Source organism: Micropterus salmoides, unplaced genomic scaffold (assembly GCF_014851395.1).
Source record: "Micropterus salmoides isolate LMB-PRFRI ecotype aquatic unplaced genomic scaffold, ASM1485139v1 Ms_hic_scaffold_4, whole genome shotgun sequence".
Classification (NCBI taxonomy): Eukaryota; Metazoa; Chordata; class Actinopteri; order Centrarchiformes; family Centrarchidae; genus Micropterus; species Micropterus salmoides.
Window position 1 is genome coordinate 8290740 of NW_024043372.1, and position 21660 is coordinate 8312399.

Here is a 21660-nt window from a genome sequence, read left to right on the forward strand (position 1 = left end):
TAACACCAGAGCCAAGAGTCCATGTGTTCAAACTCTGAATACAGTGCTGCTGGCTCTAACAGGGAGAAGAATGCTGGAAGAACCCCAAGTACCATCCTTCCTCTTACCTATCATAGAAGTCTTCTCTGTAGTAATCGTAGTCAAACTCATAGCCACTGGGGGAAAAGCACAATGGAATATAGTGACTGTACAAAACAAATGTCATACAATGCTTTTCATAACATGAACATAAGACCACATTTAAAATGCACATGGGAACAAAAGCTCTTTGTTTAAAGCGACTACAAATAAAAGAAATAAAGATGCACAAAGAAGGCAATAATTACAAACTGTGTGGGAGAGACAAAGAAACCACAATATAGTTCATCTCACCCCAAGAGACAGACTAAAGAGAACCTAGCAACAGAAAATGAATTCTTGAGAGTGATGTGCAGTACATTTACCATTTACTGACACAACTGCTGTTAGCACGCATTAACTTTTAGCACACATGCCATGGATATGCTAATTACGTGCAAACAAGAATGTAGGTTTGGGGGGAAACAACGAATTCAGAGGTTCTTCAACCAAACAACAATCATTTTGGCACTATGTAGCTGTAAACTATGTAAAATGCTACCCTATTCTAAAATGTGACTAATCATATTTTTAATATTAACATTTATAAAATTTTATCAAATGACTTTGAAATGTGTAAGTGACCGCTCATAGTGACAACACATGAAGGAATCATCAAACAGATCATAGTTTTGTTTTTACGGCCTGTAACTTCACCGTACAAGCCCCTTTCCAGCGGCAGCAGGATACTGTTTTACCAACCCGTTCTCACTCTCCGACTCGTCACATAAAGACACTTGATCAAGACCCATCGGCATCAGTAAAAGCAGCATGAAATTGACTATTCCAAAGGCATGATAATGTTTCTTTGTATGATGGGCGTTCAAAAATGCAATTGCTTGCTAATGTGTTAGCCATGACAGCTATATAAACTGGGGATACGTGATGGATGTTTTTTTTTTTTCTGGTTTAGTGCTTTGTGACTGCTGTTACAATGTGTTTCATATTATATTTAAAAAAAATTTTCTTCACCTTTAAATACAGTATATGGAAAAGCAACTCATACTTAATACACAAGAGCAGGTCACTTGTTTCTTCCTTTTATATTGAAAAGGTTTTGAACTATTTGTAAGGCCCATTGCTGATGTTATTTTAAACATTTAAACAACAAAAAATCTGAGTTTTCACCTTTGACAGGCATGAAAAGCTTCTGTAACAGTATTCAAACAATTACATGACACGACAAGTCTCTACTGAATCTCAGATTTATTAATTTTTCTCAGATTTAGCAGCTATTTAAGGTAGCGTGACTCACCACCCCCTTTCAAGGAAAGGAAAACTCTGAAACTGATTACTTTTATAAAACAAATTAATTAATTTAAACAAATGTGTCTATGGGGAAAAAAAATGCAACTTACAGACAGTGCCATGTCTTGTATGGTTTTGTACTGGAAAGAAAAAAAATTAAATACTGTCCTGCTACAATAAAACTTTTAAGTTTGAAAACTAAAAAAGTTAAGCAACCTTTAACTGGGCTGAGTTGCTGAAAATAGAAGCCTGAGACTTTGACGATGTTGTTAATTAAACACTTACAGGCCTCAGCCTCCACCTTCTCCAGGGTGTTGTTAGGGTGTTGTTATCCAGTGTAGGCAGTTTAAAAGCCTTGACCCTCTTCAATTAAAGTTGTTTAGCTGTCAGTCCCATATGAGCACCTGCATGTGTTTTGTGGTAAACATATAACTGTAGGTATAAAACTTTCTTGTTGGCCTTCTAATGTAGATTCTGTGCTTGTGTATAAGTCCTGAAACACAACAAGATCTGCCTAGAAATGTTAGTGACAGACCGAGTGACGGCCTGATCAATCAAACAATCAGTCCAATAAATGGTGCACACCTGTATAGAGAAGCTGCTGATCGCTTCAGGCCTTTGGCTCTTGGCTTCGGTTCTCCTGCCATGTTGATATCTGAAACAAGAACAGAGGGGGAAAAGGGAGTGTCTTTAAAGTTATTATAAAGAAAAAAAAAATGTCACCCACTTTGTAAACTACCCTGTTAAAGATGTATAAAAGGCCCTTTGATCTTTAATACAGTCAGATACCAATACATTTGAAACATATGTGGAGAGAAGGTATAATATATATGTATAATAGCTCTTTGTAGGGAAATTACATCTAAAGATGGATGGTGTGTTGCCAAGTCACCTCCACTAGAGGAAGCTGTTGAGCCATTTTACAACATATTTTCTACTATTTCAGCCCACAGTGCCAGTTGACAGTACTGTCAGCTGTACTGTACTGTCAATCATTCAGTCAGCTGTTCAGTTAGTCTGCCGACATTGGCCTGTCAGCTTGCCATGTGTATAAAATCTGAATGGAAGTAAGAAATCTGATTTACATCTGCACTTCCGTGGTTTCCTCCCTTATTTGGGGTCATCCTTTGCTGCTGCACCATGGACCAAATTAAATAAGAGTTTAAATCTCAAATGAAACATGATGTATTAACTATAGTACTCTTTTAATGTTTTGAAACTATGAGAATTAAAAAAAAAAGAAATTATGTATTCTGAATAACAGCAATTTAGGATTAATTAGGAAAATGCATTTTTAAGAAACAATGGATCAGGACTAATACAAACCAGTGTATTTCTACAATTGTTTTGATATTTTCCAGTCCAAATTTCGACCCCACCACAGTCTTTGGACTCAATGAAGAATGATTATGAGGAAAGTCAGTGCTCAGCTTCAGGCCAGAAATCAGAATGTGAATCAGCCAAGCAGTTTTTACATGTGCAAGAAATTTGCTTTGGTGACAAGGTGCAAGAAATAAACATTTATAAATATGGAATATCTGGTCTCATACCTACATTTTAAGAGCGACATTTAAACAACTATACAATAATAATAATAATAATAATAATAATTATTTGTAGAGCACTTTTCAAAAACAAGTTACAAAGTACTTTAACAAGTGGAAAGACAATAATAGCCAAAAGACAATAATACAAAAAAATCCAAGATAAAAGCAAGAAACATTGACAATACTAAAATACACATTTAAGATAAATATAAAATAAGTAAAATAGAATAAAATAAAAAGGGATAAAATAAAGTCAAATAAGATCGGGAAAGGCTCTCCTATAAAAGTATGTTTTAAGAAGGGACTTAAAAGAGTTCACTGACTCAGCCGACCTGATTTCCTCGGGCAGGCTTTTCCAGAGCCTCGGGGCCCTGACAGCAAACGCTCTGTCCCCTTTAGTTTTCAGTCGAGACTCTGGAACCGACAACAGACCTCTGCCCGAGGATCTCAAGGTATGTGCTGGTGCGTATGGGACTAAAAGTTCAGAAATATAACAAGGCGAGAGGCCATGAAGAGCTTTAAAAGTGATCAATAGAATTTTAAAGTCAATTCTAAACATACTGGGAGCCAGTGTAATGAAGCTAAAATAGGGGTAATGTGGTCATATTTCTTTGTTCTGGTTAAAAGCCTAGCAGCTGAGTTCTGGACAGTCTGGAGTCGATCAGTAGATTTTTGGGTTAAACAAGTGAAAAAAAAAGGCTGTCGCAATAATCCAGGCGTGATGAGATGAAGGCATGTAAAATGGTCTCGGTGTCCTTAAAAGTTAACATAGATCATATTTTTGCTATATTTCTAAGTTGATAAAAACATGATTGAAGAAGCTTTGTGGTGTGCTGCTCGAAATTTAAATTACTATCAAACCAAACACCACGGTTCTTTGCAACAGGCTTAATATGATTTACTAGGATACCAGCAGATGGCAGTATTTGTTTTGCCATCTGCTGAGACCCGATGACCAGGATTTCTGTTTTGTCTGAGTTCAGCTGGAGGAAATTATTTGACATCCAATTTTTAACTTCACAAAGGCAGTTGTTAAGTGAACTCAGCATTCCAGGGCCTGTGGATCTGACGGGCAAGTATATTTGTGTGTCATCAGCATAAATATGAAAAGAAATGCCATGTTTATGGATAATATGTCCAAGGGGAAGAAGACACAGGGAAAACAAAATGGGTCCTAAGACCGACCCCTGAGGCACACCATATTTAACTGGACAGAATGAGGAGACATAGTTGTTTACAGACACGCAAAACTTCCTATTTGACAGGTAGGATGAAAACCATTCTAGGGCAGCACCAGAGATCCCCACCCAGTGCCTCAGTCTGTCTAACATGATGTTGTGATCAATGGTGTCAAAAGCAGCGCTAAGGTCCAGGAGTACAAGGACTGAGCACATGCCTTCTTCATCAGCAGACATTAAAAGGTCATTGGTGACTTTAAGCAGGGCAGTCTCAGTGCTGTGGTACTTCCTGAAACCAGATTGAAACTTTTCAAATAATTTGTTATTTTCCAGTACAGTAAGCAGCTGTTTGGACACAATTCTTTCTAAAATCTTTGCAATAATAGGCAGTTTTGAAATTGGTCTAAAATTTTGTGGGAGGGAGGGATCTAAACCAGGTTTCTTTAAAAGTGGGTTCACGCAACCAGTAGATAGGGAGCTGTTGAAAACAGAGATCAAATGGGGCCCAACAGAATCAATTACTTTCAGTAAAAACTTTGTAGGTATTACATCAAGTGGGCTGAAGGACACTCTCATTTGTGATACTGTTTTTAAAAGCTCAGACAAGTCGATGGGATAAAACTGGTTAAAACTCTCTTGCTGCTGGTGAGGTAATGGACTTGGAGACTGGATTTTTTCCATCTGCGCTCTGCTTTCCTTCATTCCCTTTTTAGGCTGCGAATGCTGTCATTTATCCAGGGTTGCTTACTAGCTTTAGATGTAGTCCTAACCTTTAGAGGAGCACTAATATTTAGTGATGACAAGCAGATATGATTGAAGTGATCGACCAGATTGTTGGTGTTGGCTTTGGCTCTGAAAGAATGTGCAAAACTTTGAAACACTTTGTTCATTAAAGAAGCGAGAACACACGGAGCTTGGTGAGGCGGCATGAGTAACAGGCGAATCGCAGCTAAAAATAATACATCTGTGGTCAGATATGGTCATGTCCACTAATTCCACCGAGGAAATGCTGACACCCAGGGTAAAAACCAAGTCCAGTGTATGACCACGGTTATGGGTTTGCCCTTTGACATGTTGTTTGAAGTTAAAAGACGTGGCCATATTTAAAAAGTCAGTTGCATTAACATTGGTGGGGTCATTAACATGAATATTAAAATCACCACAAAGAACAATTCTGTCATAATTTAAAACCAGAGTAGATAAAAATTCAGGAAGTTCTGATAAAAGTCCTCCAGGCGGTTTTGGGGGGGCGATAAATTATAACAAATATGATAGGTTGCAGCCCTCCAAGTTTAGTTAAGGAGTTAAATTCATTACAGCGTACTTGATGACATTTAAAATTTTTCCTATACACGCTCACTAGCCCACCACCACGACCACTGACCCTCAGTTGATTCAAACAATTATACTGAGACACAGTTCAGCTAGCTGACTATAGTCATTCATTTGCAACCAGGATTCAGTTAAAAACATGAAATCTAGATTTGCAGACAAGATAAAATCATTTAAGATAAAAGTCTTACTTGAAAGTGATCTCACATTGAAGAGAACCATTTTAAATGAGTTTGTTTTGGGTGCTGGAGTTTGTGCAGTGTTCCTGATCCTTAAGAGATTACTATTATTTCTGTGTGGGATGTGCACATTTCGGTTTACTGGTCTATATGTGATGATGACAGGAATAAAAGTCTTTGGAACAGTGCTGGGAGCAGACGGCTTTACATGCCAGCAGGTGGAGACAGTTGTTTGTGGCAGTGAGGCAGAGTTATGTTCAGTGAGCGGTGGTGTGTCCAGGTGTGCTGCATGAATGATTCGTCGTTCACGTAAGTCATGTGTGGACCGCACCACATGCTGTATGTGAGCAGCTAACATTTCTGAGCCCCGTTTCTTTGGGTGAAGTCCGTCTGTCTGTCTGTCCAGAAAATATTAGTTATCGACATAACAGACACCGTGAGCCCTGCAGGTGGACTGGAGCAGTCGTGGAGTCTACTGAAGCGGCCAGCACCGCGACCAACTGTGGGAATTGGACCAGAGATAAAAACGTACTTTCCACTCTGCTTTAAAAAGTTAAAAAGACGGTTAAAATCTGATTTTGTCAGCTCAGACTGCTGAAGAGCTGTGTCATTTGTTCCCACATGGACTATCACTCTTGTGATGGAGGACGGAAACGACGGGATCAGGTCCTGGAGTTTTTTTTAAATGTCAGCTATGGTGGCACCGGGGAAGCAGTGAGAGGTAGCGTTAAAGAAACGGATGTTTCTGGTTATGGAGTCACCAATTATTAGTGTGGTTGGGGAGAAAAGGGGACGAGGAGAGTCTCCCTGAGACTGCCCCACTCCCACCGTGCTATGGGTCCCATATGGTGTCCTGGATGTTAGTGGTTGCGCTAAGAAAAACAATCTGTTTGGTTTGTCCTGAAGCCACATCCATAAAGCCAGTCAGCAGGGAATCTTTCTCTTTGAGTTCCTCTGAAAGTCGTCGGATGTCTTCCATAAGGTCAGCAATCTTTTTGTTAGCTTTTTAGGGAGTGTGCAGTCCTCATGGGGCAGAGTTATGTCGGCTAGCATAACGTTAGTCGCCGGAGCTTTGTTGTGATCAGTAGCGTTGATCGCGTTTTCACGGTCATCTAGCTTAAAATCCATGTTGGATGACTAAAATCCTTAACCCACATAAAACTTAAGTTAAAAACTAAAATAAAATAAAAGGATATAAAAAATGTAACGCACCTCCATTACAGGCTGCCTGACTCCTTACTAAGACCAGGAGAGTGACTCACATCACTCCAGTTCTCAGATAATTGCACTGGCTCCCTGTGTGTCAAAGAATTTACTTTAAAATACTGCTTCTGCATTTAGGGTCAAAATACATTTCTGCTGCTCCATTATGAACCGCCCAGACCTTTCAGATCAGAGGTCCGCTTACTGTACCCAGAGTAAAAACTACAAAACAAAAATGTATGATCACAATGAAATTAATACATTAGCATAGTAAGAAAAATGTTAAATCTTTTGCTAGTTTTGACCAGAGGTGGAAAGTAACAAATTACAATTACTCACGTTACTGTAATTGACTTTTACCTAAGTATGTTAAAGTATTGTACTTCGCTACATTTCAGTAAGTAAGTAAGTTCAACAAAGTAATTGTACTTTTACTTGAGTAGAATATTTTTGTACTCTTTCCACGTCTGGTTTTGACATCAAACAGGTGGTGTTTTTTTTAGAAGCGTTGCTTTGGGCAACATGTTTTCAGGAATGGGAGATTCGCATCATGGATGTGCAGCTGACAAATCTGCAGCAACTGCGTGATGTTATCATGTCAATATGGACCAAAGTTTCTCAGGAATGTTTCCAATACCTTGTTGAAAGTATGAAGAATTAAGGCAGTTCTGAAGGCAAAAGGGGGTCCAACCCAGTACTAAGGAAGCTTTGTTTAAACAAAAAGAGATCTGCCATTATAAATCAAGAAAAAAACACACATAAGAGCTGATTACTACTTTTTTTTATTCAACAGACTACTGGGGTTAATTTGTTTTTTGTTTCCACCAACCACACGTAGGTGGAAAGTTAATAGTTGCTCTGTGCTCACTCAAGGAAACAATCATGCACTTATCTTTCATCCAAATATTCATTCCCTAAACCCCTTATCCTGTTAAGGGTCTCCGGGAGCTGGATCCTATCCCAGCATGCACTGGCTGACAGGCAGGGAACGCCATGAAAGCTCAACAGTGTATCATAGGGCAATCTAGAGTTTCCAGTTAACCTGCATGACTTTGGATTGTGGGAGGAAACCAGAGTCCCTGCAATAAACCCACACAAACGAATGGAGAAATTCAGACTTGCCTGTGTATGCCTCTAATTATAAAGTTTACTCAAGTAAAAGTAGCAGTAAAAGCTGTATAATATATTCAGTTTTACAGTATTAACAGATGGTTATATATTTAGATTTAAAGGAAAATGCAAACCAAACGTGTAACACATATGGAGGAGGTTGGGGTGGTGGAGGGAGCTGCGACAGTAAAGGGTAATAGTGTAGTGAGAGTAGTGAGAAATCACAGGCTGTATGAATTTAACATGATGATGCCAATACAAGTGCCACTCTGTCATGAACTAATCCACTGCTGATGCAACTATGACTTAAGTTCCAGCTTTAACATTTCTATACCTTTTTTTTTGTTTGTTTCATCAAGTCATTGGTATTATCTAAAAATAAGGTATTATCCAAAAACACTATACAAAATAAAAAGTCCACACAAAAAATACAGGTGTCAAAGCAACTCTGAAGTGTTCCTTAAAACATAAAGCAGGATGATGTAATATCATGTATTTTAAAAGTGTTGGAAGATGAAGGAAAGCAAAGGAAGGAGTGAGGATAATAAATGGATGGATGGACAGATGAGGACAGAAAGTGAGTTTTCAGCAGCCAGAGGCTGAAGATTCAAGCCTGTTAACTTCACCGTGAAGGGGAGTGTGTGTGTGTGGCAGTGATCCAAAAGTCTGACCGCAGCCAGGTGTGGAAGTGGCAGAGGTCCAGTTGTTTGCAGGCGAAAACACACACACACACACACACACACACACAGTTATTGACACTCCCCTTTATGACCTAGGAAAAAACAGTGCAAATACACACAGACAGACATACGCACACACATCCACAGTTCACCTGCTGCTCCATATGCCTCAGTGACTTTACCTCTTCTCCTGCAGGGTCTTGGTATTCTCAGCAGAAGTTACTGTCCCTGATTGCAGCACACAAGCATACTTTATTGACTCTTCCAATGTCTCTATGAGCAGCAAGTAATTTCAGTCTGTCCAAAAACACTGGAAACTGTCAGCTCTTGTCAGATGTTTCTAAGCAGTCATTTTTTCAGAGCTCTTAGGTTCAGTATCCTTATGTTTTCACCTAGCAACAATCACGTTCTATACATTCAATATGATACACTAACTGTATATTATATCACAAAGTGTGACGATAATTAACATGGTGAAATTATTTCATGTTTTACAGTGTTACTGAATTTTACAGTAGTTTCGGGTCTGTTTAGAAAAAAATGTAGTTGTAGTAACAGACAGTTACAGTTTCAGAGCAAATTTATAGTAGCTGTGTCTCAATTCAGAGACCGCATCCTTTGAAGGGCGTGGCCTTCGTGGCCTACAAAGGCATACGGCCGCAAAAGGCCAAACCGACCGTTGTTGAATAAGACGGTCTGGTCTACAGAGGACTGTCTATTTGCGTCACTAACTGACCCCGCCTTTACCCTTGCGTGGTGAAGCACTGCTCCTGTCGCTTAGCAACGTTTACAGCTTACAACTTAACTAAGCTCTCCACACTTTATAACAGTTTATTTTTCTCCTTTTCTCCCTAAACCAGCCCAGGCTCCTGTACTGCAGGATAAACATGAGTGTTTTTTAGCCAGCAGGGCACATGGCCGGATTTCTGGTTGGGCAGGGCCTGGGAGCGCTACTGGGCTTCCTAAACCAGGAACGGAGACACGGATGGGGTGCCATAATTGCTGTCTGTGACAATCAGGGCCGCTTCATTGATACCTACGTGGACCGGCCTGGGTCGGGCATTTCATCCTTGCAGACGGAGGGTACCCGTGCCTCCAACACCCACTCCCCCTCATCACTCCCCACAAATCAAGCCAGAAATCTTGGTGTAGTCATGGACTCAGACCTGAATTTGAGGAGCCATATTAACACAATTACAAAGTCAGCTATCTGCTATCACCTAAAGAATATATCAAGGATTAAAGGACTTATGTCTCAGCAGGACCTGGAAAAGCTTATCCATGCATTTATCTTCAGTCGACTTGACTACTGTAACGGTGTCCTTACAGGGCTCCCTAAGAAATCCATCAGACAGCTGCAGCTGATTCAGAACGCAGCTGCTCGAGTCCTCACTAAGACCAAAAAAGTGGATCACATCACTCCAGTTCTGAGGTCTTTACATTGGCTTCCTGTATGTCAAAGAATTGATTTCAAAATCCTGCTGTTAGTTTATAAAGCACTAAATGGTTTAGGGCCAAATACATTTCTGATCTTCTGCTTCATTACGAACCATCCAGACCTCTCAGGTCGTCTGGGGCAGGTCTGCTTTCTGTCCCCAGAGTCAAAACTAAACAAGGAGAAGCAGCGTTCAGTTATTCTGCTCCGTATATTTGGAACAAACTCCCAGATAACTGCAGGTCTGCTGAAACAGTCAGTTCTTTTAAATTAAGACTGAAGACTTTTCTTTTTACCATTGCTTTTAATTAAATATTTAAGATTTTTCTGATAACTTACACTGCACTGTAAGTTTTACTGTCCTGTTTTCTTTTTCTTTGTTTTTAGCTTTTTATTATTTTCCATTTAACTCTTTTAACCCTGATTGTAACACTGTAACTTTTATTATATTTTATGTTGGTTTTAAACTTTTACATATTTCCCTGTTGCTTTTATGTTTTATGTAAAGCACTTTGAATTACCTTGTTAAATTGTGCTATACAAATAAACTTGCCTTGCCTTGCCTTACAAGAGGCCAATACAAGGTGTGGGAGCCCAGTGCTTTTTTTTATTATACTAATGAGTAAATAAACAGACTGATTCATCTAAAAGCATAAATGTTTGTTTTTTTTCCCAGAAGACAATACTTACATTTATAGGTAAAATCCGGGGGACCAGCTCCACAGTCACAGCTGATGCCATTGTTTACGCTGGAAAATAACCGGCACACAATGAATCTTGGGATACCTTTGGCTGCGAAGGATCCAGCCGTTGGATCCTCTAAGCAGAGGAAAAGAAGGCTGCGTTTCTCGGCCGCATTTGAAGTATGATGTATTCGGTCTTCAAATACAGCCTTCGAAGGATGTGGCCCCTGAATTGAGACACAGCTAGTATGTGCCTTATAGGTCTTGTTAGCTAACTTACCATCCGAAAGTATTTGCAAGTATTTGGAAATATTGCAGAGGATGGGTTTACAAGGGAGTTAGTTGAATGCCTGGTGCATCACAGATGCTAAGGGGTACCTTGTGTGTCTGTATGAGATGCCAAGCAGCATTACAAAACGTCAGTGTTTGACAACCTCGGAATGAGAACGTGTTTGCAGTCATCTGCGGCATTTTTTAAAGAATGGAAGGAGCAAGCAGAATTTGGGGGTATAGTTACACACAAGTTTACACACCTCTAGCTAACAAGATTGGTAAAGATTCCTTTTCTCATTTTATATTTATTTCATTATATCTATATTTGCATATATCTCATTTAAGTCACCATCAGGTTTTAGTAGTAAAGGGTTTATAACTTAAACCAATTTACAAGCAATCAAAAAAGCAAAATTGCCATTATCAGTAGCTGTCCAGGTTTGTGAAATGTGGAACAGGTTGAGGGACCCAAATCCCACAACAGAGCGTCACAAGCTCCAATGATCCAGCAGTGAAAGAACAGGGTAGCAGGCAATAAATACAGGGCTAACGAGCAGGCAGGATATACATAGGTGAGAAACATAAGGAGTAATTAAGTAAGGACACAAGCTGGATAACAAACGCAGACAATTGATGCACACAATTTCACACTAAAGCAAGAAACAGGACAAGATGGTGAAACAAGGACCAAACAGACAGAGCGCTCACAGACTGAACTGTAAACAGACAGGAACAAACACAGACCAACAACCAAACAGACTATCAAATAAACAGAGGACATGTACACAGACAAAACAGACCAACAGGCGGACTAAAACTAAGCACACGACAAACACCCCATATAGACCATTTCAAAATAAAACAGACTAAACAGACAGACTCCAAACATAACAGTGAAACAGACTGAAACAAGGATCAAAACATAGAAACAGAGAGCAGACCAGACCAAAATAATACAGATGCAGCCAGACTAGACCAGGGGCCTGTACCATGAAGCAGGATTTGAGCTTATCGAGGTAACTTCGTGGTTAACCCTGGGTTTTCAGTACCACGACTGTGGTTCACTTCTTAACGGGATACATCGCCATGGTAACTTATGCTGAACAGCTAACCTGCTCCGGAAAAGATCATCTCTATGAAAACGCTGCCTACTGACCAATCAGCTCTCTTGACATCATGACAAATGACATCACCATCTGTAGGAAATCCCACAGACTGTTGATACGGAGAAACTCTTGTAGGCTATAGCGATATCATCCTACAGAGACTGATTAAAAGCCTATTTGTTATTTGCTCCCAGTCCGTTTCACAGTCCGTTAAAATAAATGGGTTTCATTTTTCTTATGTATGCTGAAAATTATGAGCAGTTTGGTAGGGATATTGAAATACTAAATTTTAATAAGAATGTAGGCTATCTAGCATATTTTCGGTTAGTATAGCCTACTACAGAGACTGTAGTCATGTTCCGCCTCACCTTTTGCGATGGGCGCAGGTAATGAGGTGAGTTTTCAGTAGCTTAAATGTTGAGATTCAGTCTTTTAACCACGATTTGAGCACATTTTATGGCATGAATGGATTTTTCGTTTCATTGCTACATGAAGTTAATTTAGAACAATGTTTGGAACACATTTGAGTGTGTTAAATAAATGAATCTAAATTTTGAAGTGACGAGAAGTTTTTTTAAAGTGAGGTGCCTGACACAGCCGAGCTGAAAGAAAAAGGCTGATATTTTCATACTACTAATAACATCAAATCAATGCATTATTAGGCCTATAGACTACGCCTGTTGTAGCCTGTTGTAGCAAGATTACTTTTGATCTAATAAATTTATGAGAATTAATACCAAATTATGAATTTTAATATTCAGAAAACATTCATTCATCTCTGCAGTTGATGTTTGACTGTATGTTACTTTTACAAATGTGGTGAGTAAAAATTCCTGTCTTCCAACACCCTGTACTTTCCACCAGTATACACTGATCGGACCATGCTGGCTGGCCTGGATTACAACCACCATGTCCACAGTCCAGCCAGGAGAAAAGTTGATGACACAGTTCAGTATGTTGCATTAAGCTTTTCACTAAGCTGATCCTCCTTTCTGTATTATCAGGTACAGCAAGGTGTACAACAAAAAGTCCAGGAAGTGGATTGAAGGTGGAGAAGGACTACAGTTACATTCCAGACCTCCAGAGTGCCATCCTCCTCCTCTGACGGTTGTCTACTACTGAGGAGATGCCTAGAAGCAGAACCAGGAGACCTGATGATCCCCGTCAACATGGGGTTCTGTCAGGTGTCCCTGTCCCAACTGTGTTGCTAAATACAGCAAAATATAAAACAAAAAGTAATATGGTTGGTTTTGTGTGGTAATTATGTCAGAGTTAATCATCTCCACAGCAGCGATATGATGCTACATGCAAAGTCTGAACTGTCTTCATAATAAGTCAGGACACCTCTGGACACACCTTGTCTTTCTTCCTGTATATACTTATTTTTAATGATGTTTCAAAATTATCTATTTGTGATAAAGGTTGTATTTTTTGTAGTATTTTAATAACAATAAACAAGTGTTATACCACATTTCGATGTCATTATTGGAGACATGACATAAATGTAGTTGCTTGATTGTTTATGCTGCAAGTGTAAAGAAAAGGCATTTATCATTTTCAATGTTTTATTTAAAAAATAATGAAAATATTCTCCAGAACAGGGAAAAACCCTCCTGGGAATAAAACAAAAACAATGTTCAGGTATTCATCCACACAGAGGATGGAATTATTTGTGTAGCACTGTGTCAGTTAGTGACATTACATCTTACACCCTGCTAGGATTAATCAATCAAATATCTTCCCACAATCAAACCTTAATTGTCAAACGGTTATACCGTTCTTAGTTTAAGCATTTGATAAAAAGGAAAACAATTGTTAGTTAAAACTTGAGGTTAGCATTTCCTAGGAATAACATCAGATGATAGGAACTTAACTAGCTTTCTGGATATATTGGCTGTTACACGTTCTTAGAGAATATAAGCAAGATACACGAATGGCAGAGTGACATTTATACATTACACGGCATTTCAGACGATGGCATGTAATACTTATTTTGTACACTTGGGGGAGCTCAGGTTACATGAATAGGATGACATTTCTTTATCATATCCTTTCTAAAGGAAGTGTCAGAAAGTGTTGTGAACAAAGCATTGATTACAACATAAAATGAATAAAGGTCAGGGATCCTTGCTGAAAATTAAAACACTGCAAAATTAATTTTTAACAACAAATAACACCAACATGGTGTTACGGCTGCCACGGCCCCCACCTGTATTTGCCCGTGCTTTTAAGAAGGCTATCAGGTATGCTGAGCAGGCTGTGCAAGCCCACGCGGAGGATTGGCTGCACAAGGAGAGAAGGTCCCGCCTACTTCCTGGGTTTCCAGTGACCATGCCCTCGATTGGTGCGGCATGCTCTACGGGCCAATCAAAGGGCGACAGTGACGACCACCACCTGCTTAAAAGCCTGCCGTGTCTGCCATTCGAGGCAGCAATCTGACCTGAGTTGCTTACCTTGGGAACGCATGTCATAGAGCTTGTAGTAGTGTTTTGTAACCTGTGCCAGACTTTGTGTCTTGACCTTGTGTGTTTCACTGTGTGAAGGTAAGAGAGTGGGCCAGGTTTAAGCTTAGATATCACTGACACCTTTCTTGCACACACCATAGTTGTTATGTTAGTTTTCACCAGGTTCAGGGGTGCTGTGCGTTTTGTGTTTTTCAAATGCTGTAGGTTAGTGAGCTTTTGGTTTATTCTTGTTTTTGTTAGTATCTCTGTAAGCAGTAATCCTCCTTTTGAGGATCTCCTTTTGTTATAATTGTTTGATTGCCACAGCACCCCTTTGCCCATCCTCTGTTTGTGCTCCACTTTCGTTACTTCAAATAAATATCCTTTCAAACCAACAACATCTGGTTTATGTTTATGTCCCTATATCCCTAGACACCTCGGGACGTAACAATGGTAACATAACTACTCAAATAGAGTGGAGAGACCTAGTCAAGTAACTAAAAGATTATTTAATTAAACAAGGTAATGCTTTGAGTTTTGTGGAGACAGTACTCTTTGTTTACACAGAGTTCAGGGCAGTCTTTCAGGTGTCCTGGAGTTCCTCTCGAATTTACAACTTGGTGTGAAGAGGAGAATATCCTTTGATATGAGGTAATTAAACAAAGAGGGAGGTCAGTTGCCATGGTTATGTGTGTGGGGGGCAGTTTAGGGTTTCCTGCCCTCTTTCCAAAAGAGTTTTGATAGGCTATTTGTAATCTCTGGTTAGTGTTTCTTTCTTTTTTAACAGTCAGGCACCAAGCGTTATCTGGCTGCGGCATCAGAGGTGGCAAGTTTTACTATCGAACTGCCCAGAAACAGCACTTAGGGAAAGTAAACTTTTCACCTCTTCCTTTGGGGTCTCTTAAGCCATCTGTTGAGAGTTGATATCCCCCGTCTCTCAGAGAGAGAGAGAGAAGGAATTTTTAGTCTCCAAATTATTTCATATAAAATGCACAAATCCACACTGTTTGTTCACAACACTGTTCATTTAGTCATTCACACTTAACATTGCCGCACTGTGGTCAACATGAAGCAGCATGCAGCTCGGGTGAACCGACAGAGCTCACTCACCCTCTTGACAAAGGTGAGAGCAACAAGGCTATCTTGAGAGATAGCATCTTGAATTAGGACTGCTCCAGGGGCTTTTAAGGAGTAGACCTCTGAGCCTCCAACACTAGTAGCAGGTCCCACCGGAACACGAAGACACACGACACTGGTCACTGTTTCCTTCCACTCTGCTGAAGACGCTTCTTGGGGGGGTGAGCGAGGATGAAATGCCTGCCACGTACACTTCAATGGTCGAATGTGACAGTCCTTCCTTCATCAGGCCTTGTAGCAAGAAGAGAATGGATCTTACTGAGCAAGTTAAAAGGATTCATCTCCCCATCGCCGCACCAGCGAGACCAGATCTGCTGGACCACTTCGGGGTACAGTCTCTACTCGCTCAGTGGGGGCCCGCCCCTCGACATGAGGTCGACCCTTCTGTACTCCAAACCTGGGACGTGAAGGGCAAGTGCTCTGCAGTCCAAGTCCATAGATTCCCCGCTAGTGTCAACAGAGCCATGGATCAGACTCTGCCCTGTCTGTTGATGTAAGCCACTGTTGTGTTTTTGTTGGTCCTCATCAGCACGGGCTTCCCCTGAATTAAGGCTTCAAACCAGAAACAGTGAGCTGTTTGCCATTTGCTGAAGAACGTTGGTTACGTATTGTAACCCCAGATTCTATGAGTATAGGCGTAGCCCTCTAAGAGCTTTCGCTATTGGGTTCATCCCCGCACACATGCGCAGTCCTGAAGATTTCTTTCGCGCCCATGTGCCGTGCACGGGCCTCTCTCAGGTCCGCAATTTAGGTATATAATACCGGCGAGACCAGAGATCTGCTCCCAAGAGGTCAGCTTTTTTTCTTCAGCTGACGCTGGTGGGACCAGTCGGGCCCGCAGCTTAGAGGGCTACGCCTATACTCATAGAATCTGGGGTTACAATACGTAACCAACGTTCTATTTCGTATAGGCTTCGCCCTCTAAGAGCTGTCGCTATTGGGATAAGGGCGAAGCCAGATGTAGTCAATGCCCACTGGACCCCCAGCGGTCATAAGCATTAACACACCAGCTCACAGTACCCTAATCACACAATGCATGATAGAGACCAAAATGTAGGTCAGTGTTTCCGTCTGGTCTCGAACCAGGTACCTTCGGCATAGAAGGCGAGCGTCTGATCCATTACACTACGGAAACTGAGATACGCGGCCATCCGCATTAGACCAGATAACAGGATGGCTGAACGCATCACTCCCTGCCTCCCACCTGCTGCTGTGAGGAAAATTGGAACGAGAGTTACGCATTGTAACCAGTCCCAACAACGAGCAGAGCAGGCGGGAGGATGGAACAACACACACGCATCCCGGCAACGGGGGGTGTGTGTGCGCACGAGAGCGCCCAGAGTACAGGCACACACAGACGCACACTGCGGCTTATGTTGAGGGAACAGTAAGGACGGTTGTTACGCATTGTGGCAGTCCAACTGGAGCGCAACTAAGACAGAAAGAGCCCCAACAGCCCGTGGCAAGAGGAGCCTTACCGGCTCCTTTACAGGGAAGCCTATGTGTGCGTAATGTGCCCCGAGCCAGCAGCGTCGCGCCTGGTCTCCAGAACATTCAGTACCGAGTGCGTTAGGGAAAACCCCGATGCATCACGTAAATAGAAGCGGATAAAGGGGCAGGGTGAAGCCCATGATGCCGCTGTGCAAATATCCTCCACAGCCATCCCGCTGAACAGCGCTGTGGAGGAGGACACGGCTCTTGTCGAGTGTGCACGGATGCCGGGTGGGGGGTCCTCCCCAGCCGCAACGTACGCCTGTGTGATGGCCTCACACAGCTAATGAGCCAACCGTTGTTTTGACAGAGACTTGCCTCGTGAATGCTCTCTGTAGTGAACAAACAACTGTTGAGTTTTTCTGAGGGCAGCTGTGCGCTCTACATAATGAGACAACGCGCGCACCGGGCAGAGACGATGAGATGCTTCCTCCGCCTCGTTTCGATGAGGAGGAGGGGAAAAAACCTTCCAGGGAAATAATCCGTGACCTGAAGGAGCTAGTTATAACCTTGGGCATGAACGCTGGGTTCGGCCTCAAGGTGGCGGAGCTCCCGTCAGCTCTGATAGCGAGGCAGGATGGAGCGACTGAGAGAGCGCACAGATCGCTCACCCTCTTAGCAGATGTCAGTGCCAAAAGGAGGGCTGTCTTCAGAGACAGCAGTCTGAGAGAAGTTTGCGGCAGTGGCTCAAAGGGGGGATTGCTCAGAGCGCGCAGCACAAGCGGTAAATCCCACTGTGGCGCCAAGGGGCGCGTGACAGGCCGCTGTCTTCTCACTCCTCTTAAAAAACGCTTAACCAGCAGATGCGCAAAAACCGATCTCTCTCCAAAGCCCTCGTGGCAGGAAGAGATGGCCGCCACGTATGATTTGACCGTGGATAAAGCCAGATTTCTGTCCACCAGCAGCTGGAGGAAGGACAGAACAAAAGATAAGGGACACGAGACGGGGTCCGTGTCTCTTTCCACACACCAGTGCTGAAAAGCGGACCACTTTGCTCTATAAGAAGCAGTAGTGGAGGGAGCCCTAGCGCCTTGGATGGTGCGCACCACATTAGGGGGCAATCCTAATCTTTCAAGGCGCTCCCGTTCAGGGGCCAAGCCCACAAACGCTGACCTATCACTGGGAAGTGTAGGATGGCTCCGTCCAAAGCATAAAGGAGCGTTCTGGGCCACGGGCTGTGTGAGAAGGCGTCCACGCCCAGTGGCGGCTCGTCCCGTGCGCTCAGTGAGAACCACAGTGCGCACTGTGCGTTTTCTCGTGAGGCGAACAGATCTATCTCTGACTCCCCGAATCTGTCCCACAGTTCCTGAGTAAGAGTGGAATTCAGTCTCCACTCGTTCTGAGACGGACCGCCGCGTGACATGAGGTCCGCGGCTCGGTTCTGAACACCGGGAATGTGGAGTGCTCTGATAGAGTGCAGGTTCGCTTGGGCCCACAGCAGCAGGCTCCTGGCTATCTCTAGTAGCCGAGCCGAGCGGACGCCGCCCTGACGGTTTATGTAAGCCGCGGCTGTCATGTTGTCTGTTCTTACCAGCACATGTTTGTCTCTCAGGAGTGGAGCAAAGTGTTTCAGCACTTTCAGCACTGTGGACAGCTCCAGGCAGTTTATGTGGAGAGATGGAGGCTGTGGCCATTTCCCTCCCACCACGTGAGAATGGCACATCCCGCCCCAGCCAATGAGGGACGCGTCCGTGTACACTGTGACATGTGACGTCACTTTCCCGAGGGGGGACCCCGCTGAAAGCACGTGAGGGGATTTCCAGTACGTCAGGTCTGACTGTACTGAGGGGGGAACGGACAGCAGGCGTCTTTTGTGCTTTATGGGATCGAGGCGGAGACGGCCGAACCATCTCTGGATTTTCCTCATGTGGAGGAGACCCAGAGGGACCACCACGTGACTGGCCGACATCATGCCCAGTAGACGCATCACAGACAAAGCCGTTACCACTTTGTGCGGAGCGATGCGTGAAAGCAGGGAGCTGAGAGCTTCCAGCCTGGCTGGAGATAATTTGGCTCTCATGTGGGCTGAGTCCAGATGCACTCCCAGATAGATTATTGACTGGGAGGGGAGAGGAGAGCTCTTCTGCCAGTTTATGGCAAAACCCAGGCAGGACAGGTGTTTCACGAGCTTCATCGTGTGTAGCGCACAGCTCTCCCTGGACGATGCCCTGACAATCAAGTTGTCCAGGTAAAACAACACTCTGACGCCCGACCTGCGCAGCGGCTCCAGCGCTGTCTCCACACATTTGGAGAACGTGCGCGGGGCCAGAGAATAGCCGAAAGGCAGGCGGTTGTATTGAAACTGGGCAGGAATTTCCTGTGTCTGGGGATGATGGGGACATGGAAATAAGCGTCCTTTAGGTCGATGGACGCGAACCAATCCCCGGAACGTACACATTCCAATACGTGCCTGACTGAGAGCATGTGGAACGGCCTCCTCATTATGCATTTGTTGAAGGAGGAGAGATCCAGGATCGGCCTCATTCCGCCCGTTTTCTTGGGCACCAGGAAGTAACGGGAGTAAAAGCCCTCGTTCTCCTCGCCCCGCGGGACTTTTGAAATCGCTCCTTTGCTCAGGAGCTCTGTTATTTCTGCCATCAGAGCAGATGTCTCTGACTGCGATGACATGACGGTCTCCAGCACCCCGCTGAAAGGAGGAGGGGGGCTGGCGAATTGGAGAGTGTAACCTTTCTTTATTAATCTCGCCATCCACTCGTTCATGGGCAGATTTTGCCACGCGCAGCAACGCTCTGAAAGCGGGCGAGCAAAAATCTGAGGGGCCTCTGTGGACATTTCTGACAGCCAGAGAAGAGCCCTCTCCGCCGCCGTGTGAGCTGCAGAGCCGCTCGACACAGCCCATGGGAGGGCTGAGGTGAAAGGGCTGCGGCGGCGAAAGTGTGAAACACTCGGGCCGCTCATTCTCAGTGTCAGACTCGTGCCACGGTGAAAAACCTCCACTAACACACACTGAAGGGTGAGAGGTGGGGAGGCCGCAGAGAGGCAGGGAGTGTAGGTGGGCTGTTGTGTTTATCTGATGTGAATGTTTTTCACTCATGATAATATGAGAGAGGGACAACAGCGGCTCAACAACTGACGCAGCGTGTGCGTGCGCAGCGGAGCTTGCTTGTGTGTGGGAGACGTGCGTTTCATCAGCTGCAGGAAGCTCAGGAGAGAGAGGGGCAGGCTGACTGTTAGGAACATGCTCTTTATGGACATTTGGTTGGCTCTGAAAAGAGCCGTTGTGTCCAGCTGTTCCGGGAAGAAAACACACGTCCCCCGCGTCCCGTCAATACCTCCGCTGTTTGCGGGGAGGCTCGGCGGGGGGGTTGGACCAGGAGCAAGCCGCTCGCCTGTTCTTGACGACAGGGCGGCACTGTGAAGAGGGAGCAGCGGCCGCCGGAGGAACCCGGGGGGCCTCGGCTGGAGCCGGTGGAGGCGCAGCCGCAGCAGTGGCCGCGGGGCGCCTCGGCCTGGGGCGGGAGTCGCGGCGATCACGCCGGGAGCCCTGTGAGCGCCGTGGGTGTTGAGGTGGCGCTCTGCTCCACGCTGTGTGCCGCTTCACCTTGTCCGCCTCGTCCGAAGCTTGCTGCAGGTGTGTGATTGCATCCTGGAGGAGCGGCCCAAACAGCCCATCGGGGCTGATGGGGCCGTCCAGCAACTCCTTCCTGATCTGCTCCGGCAGATCGGACATGTGCAGCCACATGTTGCGTTGCAGCATCGTCATCCACGCCATAATCCAGGACTGGCCGACCGCCGGCGCTGTGGCGAGCGACAAAATGGCGGCCGCGTCTTTCCCAAACTCGCTGGCGAGCTCGGGGGAAAGGGTGTCGGGCTGAGCAGCGACAGATGACATGGACGAGGCCAGCAGCGATATGTTGTTGATGGCAGCTGTTACCTGGGCGGCGCACTGGTGGGAGCGGTCGGTGATTCGAGCCGTCACCTGGTCGCAGGCGGAGGGCGGAGTCGGCTTCCTCCTGCCAAAAAGGTGGCTTTAGGCAGCAGGATGGCTGCCAGGCTGGGCTCCAGAGGTGGAACAGAGGGAAACCCACGGTCAGTGAGGCCCTCAACCCTCGTGAAGTTGACGTACCTCGCCACCGGCGCCTTCAGCTTCCCAGGCTCGGCCCCCGCTTCGGAGAGAAAAGGCTGAAGCGGTGGAAAAAGGGGCCACACAGGAACCTGTTTGGACGCTTGCTCTGGCTGGTAGATGTCGCCGAGCATGGCGCTAGGAGCAGGTGCAGGAGGCTCAGCAGGCATCGGCACGCCCTTGCGCTCAGCAGCCGTCTTTATTATGTCGGGGAGATCCCGGAAGAGAGCCCCGCAGGACGGCAAGCTGGAAGGCTGAAGTGGAGCAGGAGCTAGCGATGCCGCCGCCTTCTTATCCAACGCCAAGTCAAACTCCAGGTCTTCCAGCGGGAAGAGGGGAGAGCCTGGCGGGGAGCCAGCAATGGAGGGAGCAGAGTCAGAGGACTCGAGCCCTGCATCGCCAGCAGTCCCGCC

General features: G+C 44.4%; 1 protein-coding gene across 3 annotated transcripts in view; it reads right to left on the reverse strand.

Annotated features, from left to right (window-relative positions):
* raly (RALY heterogeneous nuclear ribonucleoprotein) overlaps nt 1–21660 on the reverse strand; it is a 183414-nt gene that overhangs the window by 48931 nt on the left and 112823 nt on the right. For all 3 annotated transcript variants that reach the window (XM_038697146.1, XM_038697145.1, XM_038697147.1), the window contains exons 3-4: nt 1951–2020; nt 108–155 (exon numbers count right to left, since the gene is read on the reverse strand). In XM_038697146.1, the coding sequence (XP_038553074.1) occupies nt 108–155; nt 1951–2020 (118 nt within the window). The remainder of the gene's footprint in view (nt 1–107; nt 156–1950; nt 2021–21660) is intronic.